The sequence below is a fragment of the Macaca thibetana genome, chromosome 15 (assembly GCF_024542745.1).
Source record: "Macaca thibetana thibetana isolate TM-01 chromosome 15, ASM2454274v1, whole genome shotgun sequence".
NCBI lineage: Eukaryota > Metazoa > Chordata > Mammalia > Primates > Cercopithecidae > Macaca > Macaca thibetana.
Window position 1 is genome coordinate 27,401,624 of NC_065592.1, and position 18,327 is coordinate 27,419,950.

The window sequence follows — 18,327 nt, forward strand, 5'->3', positions numbered from 1 at the left end:
ACGCCATTCTCCTGCCTCAGCCTCCCGAGTAGCTGGGACTACAAGGCGCCCGCCACCACGCCCAGCTAATTTTTTGTATTTGTAGTAGAGATAGGGTTTCACTGTGTTAGCCAGGATGGTCTTGATTTCCCAACCTCATGATCCACCCGCCTCAGCCTCCCAAAGTGCTGGGAATACAGGTGTGAGCCACCGCCTGCCTGGCCAAAATAGAAATATTTCATTATGAATTTTCATTTTATAACATACCTTTCATAGAAGGCCAAAACTCTGACACTTTTCTTTGACCCAAAGGTCAGTGTGAGGTCTTTCATTTGGCATTGCAATCTGCTTTTAACTGGGAGCAATATTTAATTTTATTTAGTGGATTTTTTTTTACGCAGCTGTTTATAAAGGTAGGCACTTTCAATAGTGAACAGAATCTTTGTGCAAGAGTTTTAATTTTAACTTTAATTTTTTTTTAAATAGAGACAGGGTTCACTGTGTTGCCCAGGTTGGTCTCGAACTTCTGGGCTCAAGTAATCCACCCGCCTCGGCCTCCCAAAGTGCAGAGATTACAAGCAGGAGCCACCCCACCTGGTCTATTTTGTTTTTAATTGAACTTTCACATCTAAAAATGTGGGTTAAGACATCACTTTCATTTTTGAAAAATGACCTCAATACAGGAAAGTAGACTAAATTATTTTTGCCAAATGGGCTTTCCAAAGACATAATTTCACAAGGAAAAAAACAAAAAGACTCATACATTTATGTACACATCAGTCATAATGTCAGTTTAAAACGTCAAGTCCATAGTTATGATTACCAATTTTGACAAATCTACATAAAATTCAGTGCTTTACTTGTATTGATCATCTTGTGGAAAGAAAACATGTATGTTTTTAACTTTGTTAGTAGGGAGCAATTCCTAGCAAATGATACAATGAACAAACAATTTCTGCACCCCTGCAAAACATATATCTACATTTGTTTAGATTTTTAATAAGTCTAAAGTTAACACTGACCACTACTACAGCACTGTCTCTAGTTATGATTACTAGTTTTGACAAATCTACCTTAAACTTGCCAAGATATCTGTCAATACCTTAGAAGTCATTTCATGTCATGAATACCCAGTCTAAAACCTTTTTAATCACTTCGAAATTCTCCTGACGCCATATACCTAGGTGTGTGGTACAAGTTTAGTAACCCTTATGCTTGGGAGCAGAATTGTTTCAGATTCCATTCTGAAATATCTGCATTATACTTAACCAGTTCAACATCCCTACTCCAAAAATCTGAAATCCATAATGTTCCAATGAACATTTCTTTTGAGCGTTGAGTCAGCGCTCAGAGTTTCAGATCTCAGAGCATTCTGGATTTGGGATTTTCAAACCAGGGATACTCAACCTGTATATGTATATCTGTGGCTTCATCATCTACAATAGAAACTGCCATAAATCATTAAACTTATTCACACAACATGCCCTTAACTAAGCCTTAGTTTAACATGTTGAGCAATAGTATTCCTGGCTAGGTTTATATTTTTAAGCATTTGTTTAAACAAATACTTAACTTTCAATTGAACTTATTTCACAAAGTTGCCAGCTGTAAAAGATTTTGATTCCCATATAATTTTTTCTAGTACCATGACAGTATCACATAGCAACATTGCCTATTTTATTTGAAAAGAAACACAAACTCTTGAAAAATGAATTCCTTTTCTAGTTCAAGTTTTTCACTACAATCTATACGCTTGCCATAATTCTTTTTTTCTTTTTGAGACAGAGTCTCACTCTGTCGCCCAAGCTGGAGTACAGTGGTGCGATCTTGGCTTACGGCAGCCTCTGCCTCCTGGGTTCAAGCGATTCTTCTGCCTCAGCCTCCAGAGTAGTCGAGTAACAGGTGTGCACCACCATGCCTGGCTAATTTTTTGTATTTTTAGTAGAGACAGGGTTTCTACCATGTTGGCCTGGCTGGTCTTAAACTCCTGACCTCAGGTGATCTGCCTGCACTGGCCTCCCAAAGTGCTGGGATTACAAGCCACCATGCCCAGCCAGTTGCCATAATTCTTGCTATGGTCGGGTTCAATATGGTTTCATTCAATAGAGACATACCTTACATAGTGAATTTGTAGAAATATGCCTCATATGTACAAACAAGTAAGCTTTCACCCATTTTACTTGAATATACAGCCCTCTTGGCATAAGTCTCATTTTCCTACTTCAGAGAGAGATGTGGTTATGAGAAATATTTCACTTTCCTCTTTCATATAAGAAAAAACAACAGTGTAAACACAATGATATAACTTGTTAGCCTGTCCTCAGCATCCAGAAGACAACAGAGCTCTGGCCCCATCTAATGAGGTAGTTGATACCCTGCCACTCAGCTACAGCAACTATTGCCATGTGGTAATGCTTCTCTATGTGGCCAGATCTTCTAACATTTCAAGAAAAGCTAGGAATCTGGACTTTTATATAAATCTTCTAGTTTTTTCAACATAAGCAACCAATAAAGTTCTTGAGACAGGGTCTCGCTCTGTTGCCCAGGCTGGAGCGCAGTAGCGTGATCTCAGCTCACAGCAACGTCCACCTCCCAGATTCAGGCAATCCCCCCACTTCAGCTTCCTGAGTAGCTGGGACTACAGGCACATGTGCCACCATCCCCAGCTAATTTTTCTATTTTTTGTAGAGACAGGGTTTTGCCATGTTGTCTAGGCTGGTTTTGAACTCCTGGGCTCAAGTGACCTGCCTGGCTCAGCCTCCCAAAGTGCTGGGATTCCAAGCATGAGCCGCCCTGCCTGGCCCTAACTAATAAAACTTTGAATGTAGGTAACTCATGAAAATAATTTTGTTTTAACACTGTCTGGGCCAAGTTTTGCAGACCCAACAAAACATACCTGAGGGAAAAATTCAGGACTCTAACTTAATAACTTAGATATTTAACCCTCATGACCAACCCTATAACATTCTACTTTATTATTGCCATTTTAAAAGTAAAGAAACTGAATCTGCAAGAAGTTAAGTTACTTGTCCAAGGTCACAAAATAGAAAGTCATGAAGGGTGAGTGTTAAGATTTGAATCCAAGCAGTCTTATTCCAAAGTCTGAGCTCCTAACCACCTGTTCTGTGTGTAACAAGATACACGTAAGGTACAGAAGCAAGTTCTACCCTGGTGTATCCTGATACTCACATAGAAAATGATAGAACCAGAGGGTAAATAAACAAATAAATAAATGGACAATAAGATGAGTTGTCTGATGAATCCAGAACAGATCAGGACTATGTTCTTTCATTTGATATTCTACATTTCCCCGGCAAAGCCCAAAAAAGTGTTAGCCTTTTTATTGGTTACAACAAAGTGTGATTCATAATGAGAATGACCTTACTGTTATTTAAATAACTAAAACCTAAGCCTTTTTTTTTTTTTTTATTTAACTCCAGTTCTTTTTCAGAGGAAGAAGACTATTGCTGGCTTCAGTAATCAGAAACAGTTCTATGAAAGGACTGTGTCCTATGAAAGACAGAGTATACATGTAAGTATTTACACATGCAAATATTTGAGAAAATGCTTGAGCTACACTTTAGTCCTTTTTTTTCCTTTGGAGACAGAGTCTTTCTCTGTCCAGGCTGGAGTGCAGTGGCATGATCATAGCTCACTGCAGCCTCAAACTCCTGGGCTCAAGGGATCCTCTTGCCTCAGCCTCCTGAGTAAATGAGACCACCACCACAGTCTCAGTAGGCACACACCACTATGCCTGCCTGATTTAAAAATTTTTTTTTTGTAGAGACAGCGTCTTGCCATCTTGTGCATCCCAGTCTCGATCTCCTGGCCTCCAATAATCCTCCCCTCACCCAAAGTGTGGAAATTACAGGTGTGAGCCACCGCACTCAGCCTACTTAGGTCTCTCCTAAATTCATAGAGAAAAGGAGCTCCAAATAAAGCTATTTAAAATACTATTGGGCCGGGTGTGGTGGCTCATGCCTGTAATCCCAGCACTTTAGGAGGCCAAGGTGGGTGGATCACCTGAGGTCAGGAGTTCAAGACCAGCCTGGCCAACATGGTGAAACCCTGTCTCTACTAAAAATACAAAAAATTGGCTGGGTATGGTGGTGGGCGCCTGTAATCCCAGCTACTCGGGAGGCTGAGGCAGGAGAATCGCTTGAACCTGGGAGGCAGAGGTTGCAGGGAGCTGAGATCGTGCCACTGCACTCCAGCCTGGGCAACAAGAACGAAACTCCATCTCAAAAAAATATATATAAAAAAATAATAAAATAAAATATAATACTATTGACCGAATGAAGGACTTTTAGGCCTTTATAAGGATTGACTAGATTTTGAACTACACTGTTAATTTGACTCAAATCTGTTTACAACTAAGTAAGTTCCCTGAGAGAATACCACAACATCCTCCCCCACAACTCTTCTTGCAAACTTACGTAAGGTAGGTGCCTCTGGTGTTCACGTTCATCATCAGATCCACTCTCTTAGTAGGTGTGTCCAGTGTGTTGGTCAAGCTAATGGCACTGGCATTATTTACCAGAATATCAATTCCTGTTTTCAAAATTGAAAAATCAATTTCCTTTTAATGTAAGACTTTTTATCACACACCAAAAAAGCATTTACTCTCTTCTGAACCCTCAGTTGATTGACAAATACAGTCATGTACCACACCTAACATCTCAGTCAACAATGGACCATATATGCAACATGGTCCCTTAAAATGATAACACTATATTTTTATTTTATCTTTTTTCTGTCTAAATATGTTCAGATACATACTTACTGTTGGGTTACAAACGCCTACAGTAGTCAGTACAGTAACATGTTATACAGGCTTATAGCCTGGAAGCAATAGGCTATGCCATACAGCCTAGGTATGTGGTCAGCTAGACTATCTAGGTTTCTGTAATTACACTACATTCACACGATCATAAAATTGCCTAATAATGCCTTTCTCAGAACATATCCCCATCATTAAGCAATGCGTGGCTGTACGTCTTTTAGATAATATGACTGAACACTACCAATGCAAGACTGGTAGCTGTTTCAAAATAGCACCTGCATGATTGTCTCTAGTACAATGGAGACATAGCCAATTGCCAGAGCTCCACATGAAACTAAAAGGAGGCTTAGTCTTTGGTGGTTTGTAGCTTCCACTCTTATCTGTTCTCTTACCTCCTGGTTGTCCCTCCCTGTCTCCATAAACCTTGGATCAAATTCCTTAAAGTCTTCCTTCCTCTCTAGCATGAAGTTTCAAAGGCCTGTCCTCCTTCCAAGCATAGTAGTCTCCCTTCCCCCAAGGCCCCTCACTTAAAGGGAAAGGCTCCTTTCTGGTCCTGAGAACTGGGAAAAGATAAAGACCTACTGTTTCAATCCCAGGCAAATCATCAAAGTGGATCAATTTTGTTTTAGTGACTCATACACACACACACAAAAAATAAACCAAAGTAACTACTATTTCTGCAAATTCTATCTAGCTTCCACCTATAAGCAACAAGTTTTGTTTACAGTTATATGCTTAGTGAAATAACATTAAAGGAAAATGGTAAAATACAAAAACTATGTCAAACATTTTTTATTTGTTTCTATCTGGTCTTCATTATTCTTTGTAAGGTGCACTTAATGATAGTTGTGTAACAATATAATAAACTTGGACGTCACTGAACTGTACACTGAAAAATAGGATGGTAAATTTTATGTTATGTGTATTTTACCACAATTTTTAAAAGTTAAATAATAAACGCAAGCCTAGGGACAATGGCTCATGCCTGTAACCCCAGCACTTTGGGAAGCTGAGGCGGGTGGATCCCTTGAGGTCAGGAGTTTGAGACCAGACTGGCCAACATGGTGAAACCCTATCTCTACTAAAAATACAAAAATTAGCTAGGCCTGATGGTGGGCGCCTATAGTCCCAGCTTTTCAGGAGGCTGAGGTTGGAGGATCACCTGAGCCCATGAGGCCAAGGCTGCAGTGAGCCACAATCATGCCACTGCACACCAGTCTGGGTGACAGAGTGAGACCCTGTTTAAAAAAAAAAAAAAAAAAAAAAAAAAGAACTAAAACTGAATGAATATGGGAGAATTGAAAAGTCAGCTTTCTCCCCTTAGTTCCTCCCCAAAAATTAGTGGATAAACTAATTACATCAAATCCTAAGTGGCACTAGTTAACCACTTTTACTACTAGGTAAAGTCATTTTAGATAAAATATCCTGCAGTTGAGTGTGGCACATTTCACAATTAGGGTCCTATCAGTTGGACAAACATCATTTTGCATTTTCTCTCCTCTTCTGACACAGGCATTCACATTTCTTTGGGAAAGGCTGCCAGCTAGGGGTAAGATTTTGGATTTAAGGGAAGAGGCCCCACTTGAGCCAAAGCTCGTGCTTCAGTCCAGCACCCCACAGCACTCTGTACTGGGATTATAAGTACAGCCCTGCTAACACTGAAGCATTACCTCATTTTCCACTGGCCATTGTCCCTCACATGTACACATCGTCCTCCAGAACATTAGTGGGGAGAGTGGTAATGGTTTAGGCAGGATTTGGACATGCCTAGGTGCACTACTACAATACCATGAAAGTCTTAGCTCAATCCCCAACACCTCTCTTCTAGGAACTTTTCAACTAATTGGGGAGAAAAGAAATACTAAGATCTAAAATAGTACAAGGTAAGGATCAAAGGAATGTTTTAAGAAATCAGAGAGGCCGGGCATGGTGGCTCACGCCTGTAATCCCAGCACTTTGGGAGGCTGAAGTGGGTGGATCATGAGGTCAGGAGTTCGAGACCAGCCTGGCAAATGTGGCGAAACCTGTCTCTACTAAATATACAAATATTAGCCGGGCGTGGTGGCGGGCATCTGTAATCCCAGCTACTCAGGAGGCTGAGGCAGGAGAATTGCTTGAACCTGGGAGGCAGAGGTTGCAGTAAGCCAAGATTATGCCACTACACTCCAGCCTGGGTGACAAGAGCAAGACTCAGTCTCAAAAAAAAAAAAAAAAAAAAAAAAAAAAAAAAAAAGAAATCAGAGAAAGAAAAATATAATTCTGACTAGTTGGTATGGTGAGGGAACTGACTTTGTGAAGATGAGATTTAACCATATAAAAGAAGAATTTTTTTCAAAAATAAATGTATAAGGTACAAGTGCAATTTTCTCACATGCATAGATTGTGAAGTGTCCATGATTGTAGGGTATCCATCACCCAAACAGCAAACATTGTACCCATTAAGTAATTTCCCTTCATCCACCCCTCTTCCATCCCTTCTTTCTTCCCAGTCTCCACAGTCTATCATTCTACACTTTTTTTTCTTTTCTTTTTTTTGAGATGGAGTCTTAATCTATCACCCAGGCTGGAATGCAGTGGTGCAATCTCAGCTCACTGCAACCGCCATCTCCCAGGTTCAAGCAATTCTCCCATCACAGTCTCCTGAGTAGCTGGGATTATAGGCATACACCACCATGCTCAGCTAATTTTTGTATTTTTGTTGACCGGGTCAGGTCTCAAACTCCTGACCTCAAGTGACCTGCCTGCCTCGGCCTCCTGAAGTGCTGCGATTACAGGTGTGAGCCACCGCGCCCGGCCTCATCAGATGCTTTTAAACCATGTTCTGCGTGAACAAATACATTATTTCTCCAATGACTCAGAAAATACAAGAATCAAAACAAATTTTTAAATTAACATTATAGTTATACCTTTATTTTACCAATATTCAATAATTTTTTCAGAATGAAGTTGTTACCTCCAAATTTCTTGACGGCTTTCTGCACTGCATCACTGATCTGCTGTTCATCTCTCACATCAACGATACACGGCAAGGCCTTCCCTCCAACTGCTTCAACTTATATAAAGGATACAAAACGAAAAAGCGTTAAAGCATTTAAATATTATACCTTTGATTCCGATATCACGGTCAAAAGAAATAAGTACCCTGTGTTTGGAAAATCAATATAAATAACTCTATCTTACCACCAGTGACTCTGCCATATAGTAGGACAGACTAGATAGGCCAACACTATTATAAAACAAAAACGAAGGTTTGGTGGCGGTTTCTTTGTAACTGTTTTTAAAAAGCTAAAAAAAAGGAAGTTTTTTGTTGTTGTTGTTTGTTTTCGTTTTTCAGACAGGGTCTCACTCTCTTGCCCAGGCTCGGGTGCAGTGGCACAAACATGGCTCCCTGCAGCCTCAATCTCCTGGGCTCAAGGGATCCTCCCACCTCAGCTTTCCAAGTAGCTGGAACTACAGGCATGCACCACCATGCCAGGCTAATTTTTCTATTTTTTGTAGAGCCGCGGTTTTGCCATGTTGCCCAGGCTGGTCTGGAACTCCTGACCTCAAGTGATCCACCAGCCTTAGCCTCCCAAAGTGCTGGGATTACCGGCATGAGTCACCTCACCCAGTTGAAAGTAATTTTAAAAAACTTTTTATTGTGGAAATATTCTAAAGTATACAAAAATGTAAAGATGCTATAATAAACTAATAGGAACCCATCATCTATCTTCAATGATTGTTAGTTTTGTCAGTTAATATGTTTATCTTTCCTTTCCCCTATTTTATTTTTTGCTGGTGTGTTTTAAAGCAAATCCCTGACATCATTTCACTCATAAACACTTCACATGCATTCCTCTAACATAACCACAGTGCTCTGAACATGACTAACAAAACTAGCAATGTCAACTGAAGTTGAATTTTTAAGCCCTCTCTCCTGGCTCTGTGCCTAGCACCATGCCTTAAATAGAAGTATGTGATAATTATTTGTCAACTAAAAGTTATTAAAATGATGACTTGCAAATTGTGCAGAGAATAAATAACACATAAAGCTTTTTCAAAGAGTTCATGCCACTTGCCAATCAAATTCTCTCCACTCTACTTCCCCACTCCCTCTCCCATCCAAGAACCACTGCCCTCATGAAACAAGATTTTTTTTTTTTTTTTAGAGACAGAGTCTCGCTCTGTCACCCGGGCTAGAGTGCAGCGGCATGATCTTGGCTCACTGCAACCTCCGCCTCCCAGGTTCAAGTGATTCTCCTGCCTCAGCCTCCCGAGTAGCTGGAATTACAGGTGTGCACCACCCCACCCAGATAATTTTTGTATTTTTAGTAGAGACGGGGTTTCTGCCATGTAGGCCAGGCTGGTCTCGAACTCCTGACTTCAGGTGATCCACCCGCCTCAGCCTCCCAAAGTGCTGAAATTACAGGTGTGAGTCACCACGCCAAGCCATGAAATAAGATTTTTAAATGGAATCTCTCACATTGCTTAAAAGTGCTGGAGGAGAAAAATGGTAAGAAGCACTGCCCCAAGGTGACAACATAAATACTTCTTTCACTAGATACAATTATTTTCAGGGTAGCTTTCAAACAGCTTTATCTAAACTCTCCAGCAAATTCTCTATGTATTGAAACCACTAGAAAGACATTTTATCAAATGGCACTGTCACACTCACTTTCTTCAGCAGCAGTATAGATTGTGCCTAGAAGTTTTGGATGTGGCTGGGCGGTCTTTGCGGCAATAACAATATTTGCTCCATCCTTTGCTGCTTTCAATGCAATAGCTTTGCCAATGCCACGGCTTGCACCTGTGATAAAGACTGTACATCCTGCCAGCCTCCTACAACAGAACAAAATGACCTTATTAGAAGACCCAATATTTTATTTACTGATGGGTATCAGAACCTCATACATATTTTTATAATATATGTTTCCTCCTCTGAAATTTTCTCTAAACCCTCCCCATGCCCATCTGATGGCAGATAACTCCACTGTACTCCCACTGCACAATGACTTATAAATTATTTACGACAACTGCAGTTGGCCAGTCTTGCTGTGATTTGGCAAACAAAACCTGTTCAAATGCAAAGCAAATCTTCAAGAGAAATGAAGAATTATAAAACAAATTATATAAACGTGCATTTTTTTCCCACAGAAAACATGTCAATAAAGCTTTTTTTTTTTGAGTGGCGGGATTATGAGTAAATTTTATCATATTCTTTATATTCTTTAATATTTTTCAAATTTTCCACAATGACTAAATGCCACTTAAAAGAAATTATCTAAAAACAAACAATTGTTCAACGAACGCTTATAATAGCCAGGGTGGCAACAACCCCATGTCCATCAGCTGATGAACAGATAAGCAGAATGTGGTGTAGGCATGCATACAATGAAATAATGTTCAGAAATAAAGTACTGCTATAAACCACAACATGGATGAACCAAAAACATTCTGCTAAGTGGAAGAAGCCAGTCATGAAGGACCACAGATGATGCCATTTACATGAAATGTCCAGAATAGGCAAACCTATAGAGACACAAAGATCAGAGGTTACCTCGAGCTGGAAGTGGGAGGGGTTGGAGGCTGACAACGGAGGGTTGAGGGGTTTCTTTCTGGGATGATTAAAAGGTTTTAAAATGACTGTGGTGATGGCTGCATAACTCTGTGAATATATTAACAGCCAATGAATTGCATATTTTAAATGAGTGAATAGTGTGGTACGTGAATCACATCTCAAAAGAGCTGTTAAATAAACAAACCGAGAAGTCTCACAAATTGCTGCAGGTTGATCTGAAATATTCTGATTCAAATGTACTGACAGGTCCCTGTGCCCATTTCATTATTTTTGTGTGTGTGCTGTGTGTGTGTGTGTTTTTTGAGATGGAGTCTCGCTCTGTCGCCCAGGCTGGAGTGCAGTGGCACGATCTCAGCTCACTGCAACCTCTGCCTCCCAGGTTCAAGCGATTCTCCTGCTTCAGCCTCCCGAGTAGCTGGGACTACAGGTGTGCACCACCATGCCCAGCTAATTTTTGTATTTCTAGCAGAGATGAGGTTTCACCATGTTGGCCAGGCTGGTCTTGAACCCCTGACCTCATGATCCACCCGCCTCGGCCTCCCAAAGTGCTGAGATTACAGGTGTGAGCCACCGCACCCGGCCAGCCTGTTTTTTGTTTTTGTTTTTTTAAATGGAAATGGGGTCTCACCATCTTACCCAGGCTGGCCTTGAACTCCTACGTGCTTTTTTTTTTTTTTTTTTCTTTTCCAGACAGCTCTGTTACCCAGGCTGGAGTACAGTGGCACAACCATGGCTCACTGCAGCCTTGAATTCCTGGGCCTAAGTGATCTTCCCATCTCAGCCTCACAAGCAGCTGGGACTACAGGCGCACATCACCATACCCAACTACTTTTTAAAACTGTTTGTGAGACAGGGGCTTGGTATGTTACCCAGGCAGGTCTCAAACTCCTGGCCTTATGTGATCCTCCCACCCTGGCCTCCCACCATTTCATTTAGTTCACTTAAACTTTCTGCTTACTCAGTTGCTAAGTGAAACGGAGACATCTAAAATAATTTCCTAGTAAACTCATAAAAGAAAAACTAAAAGAATAAAATAAAGTAAGATAACAGCAAGGGAAACCCATTTCTTTTTTACTTTCTAAGGGCAAATTTAAAAGTCTGCTTAAGGAAAAGAATGGAGAGAGAAGAGCAAAAGCAACAATGACAAAGAAAGAGGGATGACCTGAGATTGGTAATAGATTAACAGGTTTGTTAATAAAAGAACATAAAACTCTTGTAAAACCCAGAGGATTACACTCCAGAAGAGATCAGAGGTAAAAGTGGGAAGCGGTTTTAAAATAAGGAATAATTGGTTTGGTAAGAAGGAGGGAGGGTGGAGAAGTGGGGAGGAGTCAGAGAGGTTGAAATTATTTTTCGTGAAATATAGCACACATATAAAAAGCATGTAAAACAATGTGTATTGTTTAATGAACAAAATTAAAATGAACAGTAGTATCAAGGCAAGAAATAGAATATTACCAATACCCCAGAAGCCACCTGTATATTCCTCTCCAACTCTATCCTCCTTCCTTCCCCCACCCCACAGAACGAAAACTACCTTAAATGTTATTATTCATTCCCTTGTTTTTTCATTATTCCTAGTACCTAGGTCTGAGTCTAAATCAACAGTCCGCAAATTATGGCCCCAGGCCAAATCTGACCCACCACCTGTTTGTGTATGGCCCTGGAGCTAAGATTGATTGCTACAGATGAGCATTTGTGATCAATTTTGATGATAAGGAATGCTAATTTTGAATCCTAATTAGATAAAACATTATCCTTCTGCTACTTTTTTTGTTTGTTTGTTTGTCGTCCAGTCTGGAGTGCCGTGGTGTGATCATGGCTCACTGCAACCTCTGCCTCTGGCCTTAAGTGATCCTTCTGCCTCACCAGCTAAGTAGCTGGGACTACAGGCGTGTACGACCACACCTGGAAAATTTTAAATTTTTTGTAGAAACAGTGTCTCACTGTGTCACCCAGGTTGGTCTTGAACTGGGCTCAAGCGATCCTCCTGCTTTGGCCTCCCTAAGTGCTGGGCTTATAAACATTAAATTAAGTTCATTTAAACTTTTTATTTACTCACTTGCTAAGTGAGAAGGAGACATCTAAAATAATTTCCTAGTAAACTCATTAAAAAAGAATAAAAGAATAAAAATTAAGATAATAGCAAGGGATGTTATCAATCAATAACAGGAAGATAACCCCGGCCTTATCTCCCTGTTATTGATTGAATTGTGTCCCCTAAAAAGCAAGTGGAAGTCCTAACTTTAGAAGGTGACCTTAGTTGGAACCAGGATTGCTGAAGACGTAATTAGTTAAAATGAAGTCATATTGGAGTAGGGTGGGCCCTTACTCCAATCGGACAGGTGTCCTTCTGAGAGGGAAGACTATGTAAAGACAGACACACAGAGAATGTATGATGACAAAGGCAGAGAGTCTGGAGGGATGCAGCTGTAAGGCCCAAACAGAAGGATCGCTGGCCACCCTCAGAAGCTGGGAAGAAGCAAAGAAAGATTCTTCCTAGAACTGCAACAGCGCAGGCCTGCTGACACCTTGGTTTCAGAATTCTAGCTTCCAGAACAGTGAGAGCATCCATTTGTTTTAAGCCATCCAGTTTGTGGTTCTGTTTTATTTATTTATTTATTTATTTATTTATTTATTTTTATTATTATTATTTTGAGACTGAGTCTCACTCTGTCACCAGGCTGGAGTGCAGTGGCGCAATCTTGGCTCATCACAACCTCTGCCTCCCGGGTTCAAGCATTTCTCCTGCCTCAGCCTCCCAAGTAGCTGGGACTACAGGCGCACGCCACCACGCCCAGCTAATTTTTGTATTTTTAGTAGAGATGGGGTTTCACCATGTTGGCCAGGATGGTCTTGATCTCCTGACCTCATGATCCACCTACCTCGGCCTCCCAAAGTGCTGGGATTACAGGCGTGAGCCACTGCACCTGGCCCAAAGGGGATAATATTCTTACCAACAGCAGTGAATGAGTATAAGAGTTCCTGTAGCTCCACAACCTCCCCAACACTTGGTAATATCTGACCTTAAAATTTTTTTGCCAATTCTGTATTATGAAATGATATCCCAATGCAATTTTCATTTGCACTTCCCCAGTTACTAATGAGGTAGAATACATTTTTGTTCCCATGTTAATGGTCACTTGTGTTCCTTCTCTTGCAAAGTTCCTATTAATTGGTTTTGCCCATTTTTCTTTTTCTTTTTTTTCCTTTGAGACAGAGTTTCGCTCTTGTTACCCAGGCTGCAGTACAATGGTGTAATCTTGGCTCACTGCAACCTCCGCCTCCCGGGTTCAAGTGATTCTCGTGCCTCAGCCTCCCAAGTAGTTGGGATTACAGGGATGCGCCGCCACACCCAGCTGATTTTGTACTTTTAGTAGAGATGGGGGTTTCTGCATTTTGGTCAGGCTGGTCTCGAACTCCTGACCTCAAGGTGATCCACCTGCCTCCACCTCCCAAAGTGCTGGGATTACAGGTGTGAGCCACCAAGCCTGGCCAGTTTTGCCCATTTTTCTATAAATAAGGTTAACTTTTTTCTTATTGAGTCATACAAGTCTATAAATTACATACATTTCAGTATCTTTTCATTTGTGGCTTGCTCTTTCACTATTTTTATAGTGTCTTTTTTTTTTTTTTTTTTTTTTTTTTTTTTTTTGAGACGGAGTCTCACTCTGTCGCCCAGGCTGGAGTGCAGTGGCCAGATCTCAGCTCACTGCAAGCTCCGCCTCCCGGGTTTATGCCATTCTCCTGCCTCAGCCTCCCGAGTAGCTGGGATTACAGGCGCCTGCCACCTCGCCCGGCTAGTTTTTTGTATTTTTTAGTAGAGACGGGGTTTCACCGTGTTAGCCAGGATGGTCTCGATCTCCTGACCTCGTGATCCGCCCGTCTCGGCCTCCCAAAGTGCTGGGATTACAGGCTTGAGCCACCGCACCCGGCCTATAGTGTCTTCTGATTAGCAGAAATTCTTTATCATTGGAGACAGGGTCTTGCTGTGTCACCCAGGTTGAAGTGCAGTGGCTCAATCATAACTCACTATAACCTCCTACTCCTGGGATTATGCAATCCTCCTGTCTCAGCCTCCCAAGTAGCTGGAACTACATGTACACACCAACATGCCTGCTTAATTTAATTTTTTTTTTTTTTGAGGGGGACAGGGTCTTGCTATGTTGCCCAGGCTCATCTTTAACTCCTGGCCTCAAGCAATTCTCCTGCCTCAGCCTCGCAAAGCACTGGGATTATAGAAAAATCTTTTTTTTTTTTTTTTTGAGATGGAGTCTTACTCTGTCACCCAGACTGAAGTGCAGTGGCGCGATCTCAGCTCACTGCAACCTCTGTCTCCTGGATTCAAGTGATTCTCCTGCCTCAGCCTCCCAAATAGTTGGGATTACAGGCATGTGCCATCACGCCTGGCTAATTTTTTGTATTTTTAGTAGAGACAGGGTTTCACCATGTTGGCCAGGCTGGTCTTGAACTCCTGACCTCAAGTGATCTGCCCACCTTGGCCTCCCAAAGTGATGGGATTACAGGTGTGAGTCACTGCATCCGGCCTAGAAAATTCATTAATATTAAGGAATGTATAATTCTTTTCTTTTATGGCCCGGGCTTTGGGAATCTTAAGAAATTCTTTTTTTCCTATAAGTGTATTAATTTGTATTTCAAAAGTTTCATGGTTTACCTTTTAAAGTTTGGTCTTGAGCTACCTTGTGTGGTAGCTCAGACCTATAATCCCAGTACTTTGGGAGGCCGTGATGGGAGGATCGATGAGCCCAGGAGTACAAGACTAACCTGGGCAACATGGTGAGACGCTGTCTCTACAAAAAATTAAAAAATTAGCCCAGTGTAGTGGTGTGCACCTGTAGTCCCAGCTACTCAGGAGGCTGAGGTGAGAGGATTGCTTGAGCCCAGGAGGTTGAGGCTGCAGTGAGCCATGATCGTGTCACTGCACTCCAGCTTGGTGACAGAGCGAGACCCTGTCTCTAAACAGATAAATTAATAAGTTTGGTCTTTAATCTACCTGGAATTAATTTGTGTGTATAAACGGAGGTAGGGGACTAATACATTTTTTCCCACATAGATAACCAACTGTCCAAGTCTGAAATACCCATCTTTCTCACAGCTCTTCATATCAACTCTGTCACAAACTGAATGTCCATAAATATATATATCTGCTTTTGGACTCTCTATTCTGTTCCACTAATCTACATGACCACACTGCCTTAATTAAAACAGTTTTATCAGTCTTAATAATTGATAAGGCAAATAATTCCAATTTATTCTTCTTCAAGAGTTTCTTGTCTATATTTGGACCTCTGCTTTTCCACATATATTTTACTTTAATTTTTACTTTATTTATTTATTTAGAGACAGAGTCTCGCTCCATCGCCCAGGTTGGAGTGCAGTGGTGTGATCTCAGCTCACTGCAACTTCAGCCTCCTGGGTTCAAGTGATTCTCCTGCCTCAGCCTCCTGAGTAGCTGGGACTACAGGTACATGCCACCGTGACTAGCTATTTTTTGTATTTTTAGTAGAGACAGAGTTTTGCCATGTTGGCCAAGCTGGTCTCAAATTCCTGACCTCAAGTGATCCACTGGCATCAGCTTCCCAAAGTGCTAGAATTACAGGCATAAGCCACTGTGCCTGGCCCATGTATATTTTAGAATCTCATTATCTAACTGATCAAGTGAAATCAGTTGAGATTTTGATAGAAATTATAATAAGTCTATAATTCAAAGTGGAAAGAATTGACATCTTTGTGACAGTGAGTGTTCTAATCCATGAACATGGTATAACTCCCTGTTTATTTAGGTCTTTCTGTTTTTCACTATTATATAATTTCCTACAGAAAGGTATTATACATCTTTTGTTGGCTTTATTCCTAGGTACTCCATTATTTTTAACTTTTTCCAACTTTTTATTTGTAAATAATTCAAACTTAAAGAAAAGTTGCAAGAATAATAGTAGTACCAAAAAATACTCACATATCCTTCACCCAGATACATATATGGTTAATATTTTACCCCAATGATTTAGCATTTGTGCTCATTTTCTCTCCTTCTCTCTTTCTCCTTCTTTATATCTTATTTTCTCCAAAACACTTAAGAGTGATTTGAGGCCAGGTGCAGTGGCTCATGCCTATAATCCCAGCAGTTTGGGAGACCAAGACAGGGGGATCACTTGAGCCCAGAAGTCGAAACCAGCCAGGGCAACATAGTGAGACCCTGTCTCTATAAAATTTAAAAATTAGCTATGTGTGGTGGTGCACGCCTATAGTCCCAGCTACTCGGGAGGCTCAGTCAGGAAGATTTTTTGAGCCCAAAGGTCAAGGCTGCAGTGAGCCATGATTACACTACTGTACTCTAGCCTGGGAAACAGAGACTGACCCTGTCTCAAAAAAAAAAAAAAAAAAAAAAAAGTGATCTGAATACATCAAAGCTTGGTCTCTTATGTATCTACTTTCATAGTATTTTAATTTTGTCAATTGATTCAATAATGCCCTTTAGAGCATTTTTTCCTTCCACTACAGGACCCAGTTTAGGGTAGTGCTTTTAATTGACATATCTCTTTAGTCTCCTTTACTCTAGAACATTTTTGCAGCCTCTTCTGTCTTTTATGATATTGACCTTTTGAAAAATACAGTCTGTACTCCTTTTTTAAAAATACAATGATCCTTAGTTTTTTTCTTTTCCAAGATGGAGTCACACTCTGTCACCCAGGATGGAGTGCAGTGGCACAATCTCAGCTCACTGCAACCTCCACCTCCCAGGTTCAAGCAATTCTCCTGCCTCAGCCTCCTGAGTAGCTGGGATTACAGGCATGCACCACCACACCTGGCTAATTTTTTATATTTTTAGCAGTGACGGGGTTTCACTATGGTCTTGGACTCCTGACCTTGTGATCCACTGGCCTAGGCTCCCAAAGTGCTGGGATTACAGCTGTGAGCCACCACACCTGGCCTTTTTTTTTTTTTTTTTTTTTTTTTTTTGAGACAGAGTCTAGCTCTGTCTCCCAGGCTGGAGTGCAGTGGCGCGATCTCGGCTCACTGCAAGCTCCACCTCCCAGGTTCAAGTGATTCTCCAGCCTCAGCCTCCTGAGTAGCTGGGATTACAGGCACGTGCCACCATGCCCAGCTAATTTTTCTATTTTTAGTACAGATGGGGTTTCACCATGTTGGTCAGGCTGGTCTTGAACTCCTAACCTCATGATCTGCCTGCCTCAGTCTCCCAAAGTGCTAGGATGACAGGCGTGAGCCACAGCACCTGGCTTTTTGTTTGTTTGTTCGTTTGTTTGTTTTTTGAGACAGGGTCTTGCCTGTCACCAAGGCTGAAGTCCAGTGGTGCAATCAGGGCTCACTGCAGCCTTGACCTCCTGGACTCAAGCAAGTCTCCTACTCAGTCTCCTGAGTAGCTGGGACTACAGGCACGCATCATCAAGCCCGGCTAATTTTTTCATTTTTTGTAGAGACAGGGTCCTACTATGTTGGCCAGCCTGGTCTTGAACGATTGGGCTCAAGCGATTCTCCTGCCCTGGCCTTGCTAAGTGCTGGGATTACAAGCATGAGCCACCACCCCTGGCTGAATGCTCATTTTGGATTCAACTGATATTTCTTCATGATTAGATTCCGGTTATGCATTTCCAACCAGAACATGTGATACTGTGTTTTCCTCAGTATATCCCATAGGGCAGCATACAACGTCCATCTGTACTCACTTTATAATGTTAATTTTTATCATCTATCCATAGTGTTACCATATTTCTCCACTGCACAGTTACTATTCCTTCCCTTGCAACCAATAAACAATCAGTGCAAAAACAAAGACTCTTTTTATTATGGAATTTTCAAATACATTCAAAAAACCAGAAAAGAGTATAATAAGCTTCCATGTTTATCCAACAACTAAATTGTGAAAGCAATCATCAGAGAGCAAATCCCGGGTAGCATGGTGGTTCATGCCTATAATCTCAGCACTTTGGGAGGCGGAGGTGGGCAGATCACTTTAGCCCTGGAGTTT

At 41.2% G+C, this 18,327-nt stretch overlaps 1 protein-coding gene across 1 annotated transcript in view; it reads right to left on the reverse strand.

Annotated features, from left to right (window-relative positions):
* The window catches only part of HSDL2 (hydroxysteroid dehydrogenase like 2), an 82,210-nt gene that overhangs the window by 55,718 nt on the left and 8,165 nt on the right, over positions 1–18,327 (reverse strand). The window contains exons 2-4 of the mRNA XM_050761024.1: positions 9,417–9,580; positions 7,716–7,814; positions 4,416–4,530 (exon numbers count right to left, since the gene is read on the reverse strand). Coding sequence (XP_050616981.1) covers positions 4,416–4,530; positions 7,716–7,814; positions 9,417–9,580 — 378 coding nt within the window. The remainder of the gene's footprint in view (positions 1–4,415; positions 4,531–7,715; positions 7,815–9,416; positions 9,581–18,327) is intronic.